General features: G+C 35.6%; 1 protein-coding gene across 2 annotated transcripts in view; it reads left to right on the plus strand.

Annotated features, from left to right (window-relative positions):
• The window catches only part of Trps1 (transcriptional repressor GATA binding 1), a 229,234-nt gene that overhangs the window by 65,980 nt on the left and 149,387 nt on the right, over positions 1 to 13,867 (plus strand). For both annotated transcript variants that reach the window (XM_042672892.1, XM_042672890.1), the window contains one exon: positions 8,734 to 9,334. In XM_042672892.1, the coding sequence (XP_042528826.1) occupies positions 8,734 to 9,334 (601 nt within the window). The remainder of the gene's footprint in view (positions 1 to 8,733; positions 9,335 to 13,867) is intronic.

A 13,867-nucleotide genomic window follows, 5' to 3' on the forward strand; every position in this document is an offset into this window, starting at 1 on the left:
ACAAAACTATGTTTTGTTAAAGTTGTATGTAGTTATCCATGGCATGTGCATGTATTCATAAATATTCATGTACCTATATTTACCTCTACCATAAATACTATTTGTTTTATTTATCTGATTACTTTTGAGTCAAGGACCATGAAGTTTTCTTGCTCCCTAGACTGGCCTTAACCCTTGATCCTTCTGTGCTCAGACTCCCAAGTATCTAGAATTACAGGGCTGAGTCACTAGCATCTGACTTTATTCTCTATTTCTTTAGATGTGTTTGTATGTATGTAAGTATGTATGTAGCTAATCATTGTTTATGATTTTATAATTATAGGGTAGTTTTCAACTTGTGAATCTGGATAAATGTGTATGTGCACATGTTTTTGTTTCAGTAACATTAAATTATATGTTTTCAAAATAAAAAAATATTCACTAATTTTTACTACATATAACTAATCAAGTTATGAACAAGTGCTTAGTATTTCTTACTATTAGAGAACTTCCTAAACTCATTGATTTACTTATTATCGACCTAGCTATTTTTTTTTTCTTGTTAGTCAGAATGTGGAAAAACAGACATGGTTTGAGCGGTATGTAAATAACTCACCTGTCCAGTTTAAGATTTTTTTTTTTAATTGTGAAAATACTGTACAGAGAGGTTACAAGTACATGAACAAGGTAATGAGTACATTTCTTATCAAGCATTGTTGCTTCCTCCTTTGTTTCCCCTTCCCATCCCTTCCAATGTCCGCCCCGCCCCTCCACCCCCAGGTCAAAGTTGTAAAGTTCCTTTTTTGACATAATGCCTTGTACATCTCATTGTTGCAATGGGTCCACCTGTATCCCTATTTAAACAATTGGTTTTTTCCCTTTCCCTCCACAGATTATATCAGCATCAAATACAGTGAAAACAGGGGTTATACTATGGGAGAGGGACATACAAAGCAACAAAGAAATCATCTTATAAATATGTTAGAAACAATCACAAGAAAGAAAAAACATTTAAGTCCTTATCTTGGGGTTCATTTTGCCTAACATCAACTTATCTGACTGTTTCTCAGACATATGCTAGTTATTGCAAATAAGGGAAACCATGGGACCTATGTTTCTTTGGGCCTGGCTTACTTCACTTAATATAATTTTTTTCCAGGTCTTTCCATTTCCTAACAAATGGGACAATGTCATTCTTTCTGATGGAGGCATAGAATTCCATTGTGTGAATATACCACATTTTCTTGATCCATTCACCTACTGAGGGGCATCTGGGTTGGTTCCATATCTTTCCTATGGTAAATAATGCTGCAATAAACATAGTTGTGCTGTTAGCTTTAGTGTGGTCTTGTTTGTGATCATTCGGGTAAATGCCCAAAAGTGGGATTGGTGGGTCATAGGGGAGCTCTATGTGGAGTCTTTTGAGGAACCTGCATCCTACTTTCCAAAGTGGTTGAACAAGTTTATACACCCACCAACAATGCAGTAGGATTCCCTTCTGTCCACATCCACTCCAGCATCTGTTGTTATTGGAGTTCTTATGACTGCATTTGAAAAGTTTCAAATAGTGCTCTCACCTTTCAGACATAAAATACCGAAATTCAGTCTGCAATATCTGATATTAGATTCCATGGATGATCTACTTAAGGGAGCTGTTGCCCAGTTTATCTTATAAAGATTCTCTGAAAGAACATAGTCCGTGTGCTCTAATTCTGAAGAATAGATTTTTATGATAAACACTTAAATGATCAGAACATCTGAAAATACCAAGTACATAAAGCATTAATACATTTTTATAAAAGAGTGGAGGCCAAGATGGTCATGTTCTGATTTGGGTTATATTGTTTTAAATACTACCCAATAAATTAGTTTCCATTGAAACCCTAAAATACGTATAAAATCTAGTTAGTTACATTTTCTCCTCTGAGACAGAATGTTACCAAGGGTATTGTGGCTTGTCGCTTTTATTTGTATATATTTTATTTATGAGAAATTTCAGAAAAGTACTAAGAACTGTGCAAGAGTAGTTATCAAGGCTTAGAATAAGATAAAAATTATCCCTCCTTTTCATTTATATTAGTTTATCTCAGTTGTTTCCTCTTCTTACTTGCTTTCTATTTTATGGAAAGCATTATTATTATATTTTGAATATATTCTAAAGGAGGCCTTTGAAAGTGAATTGTAAGTTGCAGTTTTACATGACATTAATAACATTTTCTTCAAGAAGTACATTAGAAAATAAATCTCCTCTCCTCCCCAATCAGTTACCAAAAATGAGGAAATATTAGATTATTTCAATTTGCAAATGCAATATAAGTGGACTGAATACAATCTTATTTAGAATTCAATTTGATTATATTCTGTAAATTTGCCTTCTCACTTAACTAAGGGTAAATACTCTGTTTCCACTTCTGTAGGATTGATCTTATTAATCTCTACTTTCTTTGTCCTTCAGCTATTCTCATCCATCTTTCAGTGTGTCATTCCACAGGCACAGAATATTACATGCCCTACTTAACAGACTTCTATATCAACCAAGTATATGTTGCAAAAATGATTAGCTCTAATAGCTGTCATATCTACTGAGGTGTTTGAATTTAAATAGTTAGTCACCTTCACTTACTCCATCTCTGTGATAATTTTTCTGTAGTTATTTGACTCAGTAATGACCAAAAGATACCTTTCAAAATCTAATTGATTAGTATTTATGATAGATTTCTTTGTTGGTTCATTTTGTTATTGAGGAAAAGAAGCATGTTTTAAACTATTCAAAGTGAAACTCAAGTTATTCACTAAAGGAGAAATTTTCAACTGATAGCTGTAAATCTCTGAAGTTAAGCTTTAAAGAAGGAAACACAGCCTCACTGAGAAACTTCAAATAAAATATCAACGAGTAGCAAGCATCATTTAGCTGACTTTTTTTTTCCTGGTAGCATTCCTTGGAATTGTTAAAATAATTTATACTAATCTCTAGTAATGAATGAGTGCTATTGTTGGATAAAAGGTGACTTGGGAACTGAAATATGGAAAGATTGGAAAAGGAATGCTTTTCAACAGCACAAAAATAGTATGTAAAATAGATATAAAACAGTTTCTCACAGGAAATCTATATGACCTGAAGCAAATACAATTTGATATTTTTACTCAATCTGATAGCCTTTTCCTTCCAGAAAAATCTAAATCCAGAGAAAGCTAAACCAGGTTTTTTTTAAAAACACTTTTTGGATACATCTCTTAATAGTGTATAGGCCACAATGATTGATAAATACATCCCAGATATTGCATGGGACATACTTACATTAAAATAATATTTGTTTATTATTTGAAATTCAAATTCACTCGAATTTGAATTCAACTGTTAAATTCAACTGTATTTAACCTGGCCACCTTAGACGGAGATCTGTTAAATGACATCTTTTTTCCACAGGTAGCAAGAGGAGAATGTTTGCTTTCGAGTTGGCAGAGGATATAGAAATGAAAAATGCAAAGCTGACACTGTATTTACAGTATCTTTTAAATTAATTTGGCTTCATGTAGCTAGAACTTCTAGGAGTTGTTAAATAATGAAGTGTTTATACAGAGTCCCACTCAAAATAGGTCATTTGAAAAATATGTGTGTACCTCTTAATATTTCTTTCCTGCTTTATTAGGTCCAATGTCCTGAACATCCCCAGAGCTGTGGTGGTTTATTCATTTAGTTAGTTAAGCAAGTATTTCCTGGCTGTTGCGATGTTCTAGGTAGGGTCAGTACACATAGTTGTATCAGTTTTGGTCTCACTCTTAGGGCAACTAAAATATCACTGAAAAATAAATGTAGATTTTAATAAAAAGATAATGGGTAACTGCTAAGGCCATGACATTTTAGGGCAACTCAGAAGATGTGAGTTTTATTCTTGGATTGATTCATTTGAGAAGTCTTTGTGGAGCAAGGAATTCAGAGAAATGGAAGAAAATGTCCCGATGTTCTTGGAACATTTCAGATTAATGCTAACAAACAAACATATATTTAGTCGTTTAGAGGAGAATTCAAACTAATATAGCATCAATAAGATTAAACTGTATTTCTGAGTAATATTTCTTACACCAGGGCTTTTAATAATCAGTTCTTATTCTTTGGAGGTTCATACTGAATATCTTGTCAGTGATTACTGAGAGAATGATACAGGTCAAAGACAATGTCCAAAATGTTAGCACCTAGTTCCTGAATAAGTTAGAAACATTGAATTAGCTAGCAAACAACATAGTGTTAAATAGTACCCACAGAGAAGAGCAGACTTGGAATATATTTTCCTCAATATAAAGAGGATGATGCAGTTGTGTAAAGGGGTTTAACTTCTAAAATCAGTATTATTTTATGTGAGTTGATCTGTGTTTTATCTTCTTGGTCTGTATACATGAATCATCTAGTAATAAATAATCTCAAAGGGCAATTCTTAAACCATGAAATAGAAAAAAAAAAACAGTTGATTTGGAAGTAATCTTTCTTTTTTTTTTTTTTGGCCAGCCCTGGACACTGTCCCTGAGTTTCTCTTGCTCAAGGCTAGCACTCTTCCATTTGAGCCACAGCGCCATTTCCAGCTTTTTCTGTTTATGTGGTACTGAGAAATCAAATCCAGAGCTTTATGTATGCTAGGCAAACACTCTACCACTAAGCCACTTCCCAGCTTGGAAGTAATCTTGACAGTATCACATTGTGCTTTACATATATACAGCTATTAATATTAACTATTGTGTAGAGCTTAAATGGTAAATGATACTGTTCACCAGGAAAATTTATTTGATTATTGACTATTCTATAATGTGCTAAATATACATTCATGCTGAGAATTCTTTTAAAGCTCACTCATTCTATCTTGAAGTTAATTCTGACCAGAGCAGCATAACATATAACACCCAAGCTGTGGTCCTTTGTGTGTTAGAATTTGAGAGGCACTCTGAGTGTTACTATAGGTTATTAAGAACTTTATAATGCTCCAAACATTTCAAAGTAATGCCTCTTAAATATATATTCTATCATTTATTTTGGATTGATATAGGAGAGAAGAGTTCTTCAAGTCTCAAGTGTACTTCGTGGAAATTGCCTTTTCTGCTTCATCTAAAGAATCCAATGGTCTGCATGACAGAGCAGCTTAGTAGTTTATGCTTCATTGCCAAGTTTTACTCTGATTTTATGAGTTGTAGTCAAAAATCAGAATTTTAAAATTTCAAAGAAAGAGAAGAGTAAGGTCATTAACTGTGTTCAGTTGCAGTTAGAGGACAGAAGCTATCTTGTGAATTTATTCATTCAGTTGCTTAGAATTGGGAGATATATATAATATATATATATATATATATATATATATATATATATGTATATTTGTTTGTTAGTTAGGAAATGGAAAGGCTTGGAAAAAAATTATATTAAGTGAAGTAAGCCAAGCCCAAAGAAACATAGGTCCCATGTTTCCCTTATTTGCAATATCTGGTATATGTATGAGTCAAGCAGAAAAGGTCAGATAATGTGATGTTAGGAAAATGAACCCTTAGATATGTATTTAAAGGTATTTTTCTTTCATGCATTTGTTTCTAACACATTTATAAGATTATTTCTTTGTTGCTTTGTATGTCCCTCCCCCGCAGTATAACTCTGCTTTCACTATATTTGATGTTGGTATACTTTGTAGAGGAGAGGGGGAAAAACAAGTCCTTTAAAGATACAGGTGGACCCATTGCAACAATGAGAAGTACAAGTTGTCATGTCGAAAACGAACTTTACAACTTTGTTTACAACTTTGGTGTTGGGGGGGGAGGATTGGGTGGGCAGGGGGAGGCTCGGAAGGGATGTGAAGGGCAAACAAAGGAGGAGGCTGCAATGCTTGATAAGAAATGTACTCATTATCTCGCCCATGTAATTGTAACCCCTCTGTACAGTATGTTCACAAAAAATAAAAAAATAAATTAAAAAAAAGAATTGGGATATATTTGGTAATGTAGTTTTTAGATAGTTATTCGTTTCTGCATTACACACTCCGAGGACCAGTTAAAACCAAGACTCTTGATTTTTGCTCACAGTATTCCGCTTAATCAGGAAAAGGAGTCCTGGACCTTTGGATTGCACAGTCTGGTTTGAAAGCCATTATTGTCCTTAGTCACTACTGTATCAGTCAGGAGATCTTTGTTAGAATCATATCATTTTCCCTATGTTCTACAGCTTCAATTATTTTATAAAATGCTTATGATTTAGGAAGCAGAGGATAGAAGGAACATTGATCTGGGGATTGGAAGCCCTGGGTTCTTCATGGAAGTAGACTAAGTGGGTAAAGCACTATGTCTCCACATCACTTCCTCTAAGGTAGGCCTTAGGGCTCAGTGTCTATGGGTTCCTATAGGTTGTGAGTGCTTTCAAAAGGCAAGATGGGTGAACTGAGTTTGTTTCTGCAACTTCATTTTCACATCTTTCCTGTTAAAATGTGTTTTGCTTTTCATGCTTTACTGAGAAGTTACCTCTGAGATGTCCACCTCCAATTTGCTTTACACTCGTCACACTGTTCTCTGTATTCTGATGGTTTTAGCATCTGCAGCCACATGGATGGGTTTTGGAGGTGGCTAGAGGAAGAATTCCTATGTATGTAGAGTCGATAAAAGAAACTCTTAATGAGACCTAACAGGAGTCAGGCCATTGTCTGATGGGACTTTCATTCCAAACTAAAAGAACAACGAGACACCTTGTGTGACAGGTTGTGATGAACTCATTTGAATCAGGACCAGAACTTTGTATAGATGAGAAAAATATTGATCAAATAATGAGTAATGGTTTGATGCAGTCATTGATTTGGTTAAGGGATGGGCAGTTCAAGGATATTTCTAGAAGATAGAATAAGTAGATATCAAATCTTTGGGAGACCCTGCCAGCTTGTTCATTGGAATCCTGCCTTTTACTTATTCCCCTCTATCCACATTGGCCTCTTTTCAGTATCTCAGTCTTTCTAGAATGTGGTTCCTTTCCCCTTTCACTTCCTCTAACACTTACAGCTCTGTTTTTTCCCATTATATTTACTAACATGGTTTTCTGTTGCTTTAATTATTTTTAAGTAGTTGTAGAACTCCATTTTATCATTTGATTTTTATCTCCTAACTTAAGAAAATTCTACCTGTCTAACCTAAACAGCCCTCTTTATCTCCTTCCGCCATAACCATCCTATCCACTGATTCTTAACACATATCAGTCTTTGTACGTAAATATGTATAGTCTTTTTTTTTTTTTTTTTGTAGTCGTGGGGCTTGAACTCTAGGCCTGGACGCTGTCACTCAGCTCTTCAGCTCAAGGGGAGCGCTCTACCACTTCAGCCACAGTGCCACTTCCGTTTTCTGAGTGGCTTATTGGAGATCAGAGTCTTAAGGGCTTTCCTGCCTGGGCTGGCTTTGAACTGTGATCCTCAGATCTCAGCCTCTTGAGTATCTAGGATTATAGCCATGAGCCACCAGCTTCCAGCTAATATGTATAGTCTTACATGCTTTAGTCCTTCTTCATTAGATTCTAAACACAAGGTGGGCAAGGAATATGTGTCCACCATTTATTAATGTGTAAATATCTGACAAAGGAATTGATGATTGAAGGACATTTAAGTAACAACTGGTTGTTTATTTTGTTAACTGTGTTGGTAATTCATAACATTGTATCAGGGGAGTAGAAAGTCTTTTTATGTAGTATTTATTTTGAGTCAAATAAGACTTTTATAGTTGAAGAAAGATGACCTTACTCTAAATCATTTCTGTACCTTTCCAGCATGCTTCTTACAGTGCAGAATCTCCATTGTTCTTTGTTAGTCAAATATTAGTGTTCTCGGGGCTGGGAAGGTGGCTCAGTGGTAGAGCGCTTGCCTCGGATGCATGAGGCCCTGGGTTCGATTCCCCAGCACCACATAAGCAAAAAAAAAAAAAAAAAAAAAAAAAGCAAATATTAGTGTTCTCTTTAGATATTTTGAGATCTGATAAGATTTCTTTGTTTTATGTCTTGAAAAGAATGGACATACGTCATTTTAATGAACATATCTGTACAGAGGATAGGATTGTATTTGATCTCCCAAAGATACTCAATTTGTTCAGTGCTTATGTTCTTATAGATAGGTAGAATTTGTTTAGAAAATTCTTGTGATTTTCCTATATATTATGTACTAGATTACATAGCTCAGATAGCCATATCTCAATGACTAAATGAATTTACATTTAATATAGAAAATAACAATTGTTTCACTTTGAGTGTATCTTAATATATGTGAAAACTGTACCAAGAACCTTTGCATTAGAAAATACCCCAACAGCTTCACTTTAGTTTAAGTAAACAGAAAGTGAAGTCCATTGGTGAAATCAGGTGTAAAAATGTATGCATATTGACTTAACTCATACTGAATTGATGATTACGCATCAAGAGAAAATGAAGAGAGCCAGTAATTTGGTGATAAAGCCAACCAGCCAGTTTTAATGCTTATCAGCTGGAATGTAAGCTCAAAAGTGTGCCTGTGTGCATGCATGCATGCATGCATGTGTGGGTGTGTGCATATGTGTACCTGTTACTGCTCATGTAACAAAAAGTGAACTTCATATTCTTTATATCAAATTGGAACTGCTAGTTCATTAAATTCCAATTTCTGGATGTTGGGAATACAGCATTTCTATCTACTTGGATAGCTTGGAGTAAAATCCAGGTGTTTAAAATCTATTTTGAAGCCAAAATCTCCATGCAGGCTCTCCATTGACTGTTTTCTTCTCTTCCAGGAGAGCACACAGCTGCTACAAATGCCGCCAGTGCAGTTTCACAGCTGCTGACACTCAGTCACTACTGGAGCACTTCAACACCGTCCACTGCCAGGAGCAGGACATCACTACAGCCAACGGCGAGGAGGATGGCCATGCCATCTCCACCATCAAGGAGGAGCCCAAAATTGACCTCAAGGTCTACAGTCTGCTAAACCCAGACTCTAAAATGGGAGAGCCCGTTTCTGAGAGTGTGGTGAAGAGGGAGAAGCTGGATGATAAGGAAGGGCTCAAAGAGAAAGTTTGGACTGAGAGTTCCAGTGACGAACTTCGCAGCGTGGCTTGGCGAGGGGCTGACATCCTCCGCGGCAGCCCATCCTACACTCAAGCGAGCCTGGGGCTCCTCACACCTGTGTCTGGCACACAAGAACAGACAAAGACTCTGAGGGATAGCCCCAATGTCGAAGCTGCCCACCTGGCGAGACCTATTTATGGCCTGGCTGTGGAGACCAAGGGATTCCTTCAGGGCGTGCCAGCTGGTGAGAAGTCTGGGTCCCTCACCCCGCAGTATCCTGCCTCAGGAGAAAACAAGTCCAAGGATGAGTCCCAGTCCCTGTTACGGGTAGGAAGGTTTAATGTTTAAATGATTCTTATATTTTACAGGGAAGATGGGGTGGGGGGAACGATGGGGAGGTCACACATTCTCTTGATGCACTGTTACGATTTTGTGAAGTATTAAATAGGCTCTATCCATGGAGGAGTTTACAGTGATAAAGCTATCGGGGCAGAAAGCAGCTCATAAGCTGTTTGTGTATATTGTACACATATCTGATACCCTAGGTAGGCAGTGACTTGTTTATCTTTGCTCTTAGCTCCAATTGAATGTTGGTTAATCATGCCTGGTGATTATGCAAAACAGCAAAGCTGCCTTTGGAAGCAGGGAAGTTTCCAATCCCAGAAGGGATGCACATCTGTTATCCTAAAATAACCACATGACTTTTCAAACTTTAAGGAGGTATGACCCAGTATTGACTGAATAAGGACTCTTGCAGAGATGTAAATCACAAGAATGTAATCTGAAGGAGATGGTGAATACAGACAGTTGTCTTGTCTTCTCTCTCTCTCTTTCTTTTCCTTCGTTCCTTCGTTCCTTCGTTCCTTCCTTCCTTCCTTCCTTCCTTCCTTCTTCCTTTCCTTTCCTTTCTTTCCTTTTATTTTTGTCAGTTTGGGCCTTAAAATCAGAGCCTGGGCATTATCTCTGATTTCTTCACTCAAGGCTAGCACTGTACCATTTTAAGCCACAGAGCCACTTCTGCTTTTCTGGTGATTAATTGGAGATAAGAAGTCTCATGGACTTTCCTGCTGGGACTGCCTTGGAACCAAGAATCCTCAGGTTTTAGCTACCTCAGTAGCTGGAGTTGTAGGCATGAACCATTGGCTCCCAGCTAGGTTTTTTGTTTTGTTTTTTGCTCAACAGTATGCATGTGTGAAAACAACAATGCCTATCATTCAGTGTCAAGAAGAAAGGAAAAATAGAAAAATGAAACATGAATTCTTGGATTTCTGCCCATGCACGATGTGAATATTGTATATTTTTATTTTCATTTATTTTTTATTAACAGGACCTTATAGGCAGAGAGTCTCATGGGGACAAGTAAACTCAAACTTTTCAGTAAGGAAAAAAAAAGTGTGCTTCTGTCTTCAGTGCTATGTTGTAGACATAGCATTGTCAAGAAATATATGAGCTTTTGAAAATTCAGAAGCGCCCAGTAAGTGATACTTGATTTCTGCCTAAGGCATTGGCAAGTCAACATTTCACCTTAGTGCTGAGAAAAATTCCAAATGTTCTGGATGATTTTGGTAGCTGTGTTGTTGCTTAGAAGGTAGGATCAGAATACAGAAACCAGCTAACCTTTCCTAAAAGTCTAGTTAGGGAAAAATTCAGTCATCTTAATGCTCTGACCTGTGAGATGTGCCTGAATGGATTCTTGGAGGAAGGAAAAAAAAATGGCTCTTCTCCAAGTCTGCCTAGCAGCTCTGCCTCTCATTCCTGCAGGTTCTCTAATGCCTGCCAGTGCTTCTCAGATATTCTGTGGTCAATTTGAGGACCATCTCTTAGAACTGCACTGTTAATTATAAAAGTTGTTACATTTTCTGCCCATGGTCAAGCTCAAGAGCTAAGAGAAGGTCTTCAATACAGAAGAGGGGAATGCTCCTGAACACTGGGAAACAAAGCATCCATGCTGCATAGAAGGAGCCCTCTTCTTCGGAGTAACTTTGGAAAGAAGAAAAATAGTTCCTAGATTTTAAGGAAGTAGGTTCACTTGAGGGAATTTGTTTAAAATAATTACATAGGGAGCTGCCTTTATATAATTGTAAAACTCACCGTTTTCTTCATATATCCATACAGGTTTAGGCTCACAGGTTCTTTCTGGCTTCTGGTTCTAAGGCAGGGATGAACACTAGACATTTTATTAATTTCAAATCATGTCATTAGAGTATAGGACATTGTTGTAGAGCAGTAGAGCCTCTCTCCTCTGCTCAAATTTGTTTTTGTTTGCAACAAATTGTGTAGCTCTTTTTGTTTATACCACCAAAAAGATGATATACTACCTTTTCTGCTACCTTTTTCTGTATGTTCTGTATCCTGTAAGAATTGGACGACATGATAACTTATGAATCAGTAGTAGCGGGGGAGGGGGGGGGAGTATTGGATGATAGCACTCATAAAGTTGTTTTTCTTAGTGTCTTTACTTCCTCAATTTTCTGATTTCAAGGTCCTATTGCACCATTTCACATTTCTGTTTTAGTTCCTCCATGTTAGCTGTTGAGGCAAGAAATCCTCAATGTGAGATTTCTTAAGCCATGTACTCCAGTGAATAGCCAAATCTTAGCCTGTGATTCATGATATTTTTAGGGCTGTTACCTACCAAATTTCATGCTACACACATACATACATATGTACATACCTTTCATACCTTTTTTTCTAAGCCCAAGTCTTTCTTGTGTGATTTAAAAAATGAGCCTCTAATGTCCATGCCATATTTGTGTAGAGGTTTGTTTGTTTGTTTGATTGATTGTTTAAGAAATTAACAATTTGAATGGAAATAGCAAGAGTAGTCAGTTGGTTTATTGTGCAATTTTTAATGTGTTAAGTGAATTTAAACATTTTTCTTCCTTTTCTTTTTTTATTATTATGAAAATACCGTACAGAGGAGTTAGAATTACATGGGCAAGATAATGAGTTTATTTCTATCAAGCAATGTTGCTTCCGCCTTTGTTTCCCCTTCCTATCCCTTCCCATATCCCACCCGTGAATTTAAACATTTGACTGGTAGGTATCTTAACTAATGAGCTTTATTAAAGACAACTTAGGGAATTAAGAAGTTGAGCCACTTGTGATTGGGAAAAGTTATTTAGCACATATATCAATACACTATTTCTCAGTTCATTATCCTACATCAGGGAGGGAAAATATAGCAGAAGACCATTGCCATGTTTACTAAAGTCAGAAATCATGTACTTTAATTTGTAGATGTAAGGGTGTAGTTTGGAGTAGAGGTGTCCTATAGTTATAACTACATTTTTAAAATACAAATATAATTTATATATTGATATGTTTAAATATAGAATGGAACTTTAAATACCTTGCTGTTGAGCATGTTAATTTAGAAATAGGAAGCAGCTTAATAGAAATGGAGATTAACAGGTTGTAAAAATGATTTATTTATTTATTTATGATGGTTTGAGCTCAGGATTCCTATTTACTTAGTTAATGCTCTACCAGTTCAGCTACTCATGTAGCCTGGCTTTTTAGAGATGGAATCTTATTTTTGGAGATGTACTTTTTTGTCTAGGCTAGCTTCAAGTTACAATTCTGAGAATCTTAGTATTGCAAACAATTAGAGTTATAGTCATAAGCTGCCAGAACTCAGCTTAAAAGTGATTTTAAAAATACTAAGTAGTACATTTAATGTAATGTTACTATAATAACTATATTTAGTTTTTGCATAGAATTTTCAATACTAAGAATGAAAATTTAATCATGTTTAAATGAATGCTATGGTAAGTGATATCTAGAAAAAGTGTTCAATACACATTGATTTAAAATAGTTCAACAGTATTATGATAAAGATGGAAACATTTTTATATATAGGCTGAGTATAGTTATGATTCTGTCACAGAGCACATGGTTAAAATGTTGCCTTCAGAGTATTAATCTTTTTGATGCATTTTTTTTGTAAAGACAAGTTGCTCATTCCTGAAAGGGAGGAAGGAAATATAAGAATCACACGAGCTGAAATTTCAAAATGTTTCCTGTGCTAGCCTTAGTATCTTTCTCTCTCTCTTTCTTTTCTCTAGGTAACATTCATCTTTTGTCTTAAATATTAGATCATTTATGTGTGTTTTTATTTCGAAATTCCTTCAGATTTTCCCTTGTTATTATGAAAGTGAATTTCTTACAGGTTTTTTTCTCTGTGTGTGTGTGTGTGTGTGTGTGTGTGTGTGTGTGTGTGTGCGTGTGTGTTAGGTGGTTAATGTCACCTTAGCTGACTATGGTGCTTTGAGCAAATTAACAAAAGTTCTATCTTACAAATTGATTTATGTTGCATATTTATGTTGCACATTAGCAACACACTATTGTTATAAATCTTTGAGGACTTTTTTATATGTTGGAAGAACTATTAAGTCTTTTAGGTTAATTGCTAAAAATGATTCAAACTTACATAAGAACTTCATATATTAAAAGTTCTAGCATTGATCTTAGAAAACATAGATAAGCTCTTGAAAATGGTCACCAGAATTTCTTATGTTGAAAACCTTTTTATTTAGACCTCAAATTTTGAGCTTTTAAAGGAGTTAATATATTTACCACAATCTATGCATGTTAAAAGTCAATTCATTTTATTTTGTCAATATTTCTTTTTTTCATTTTTCGTATCCTTATGTTGTAATAAATGTATTAGTCTTACTGCTTCTTAGATAATCCATTCTGGATTTTATTGTTGCAGTGGAATTTTTGCTTGGGATTTTATGACAGAAAACTTCATCTTTCATCTGGTAACCATGTGCACAGGGATTAAATAAAATTGGTTGTTAAATTTTACAAAGATTTTTGTCAACGTCAAATGGATTTTCCGTTTGTTACTAAAAT

Source organism: Dipodomys spectabilis, unplaced genomic scaffold, assembly GCF_019054845.1.
Source record: "Dipodomys spectabilis isolate Male_0828 unplaced genomic scaffold, ASM1905484v1 ptg000783l, whole genome shotgun sequence".
NCBI classification, from domain to species: Eukaryota; Metazoa; Chordata; class Mammalia; order Rodentia; family Heteromyidae; genus Dipodomys; species Dipodomys spectabilis.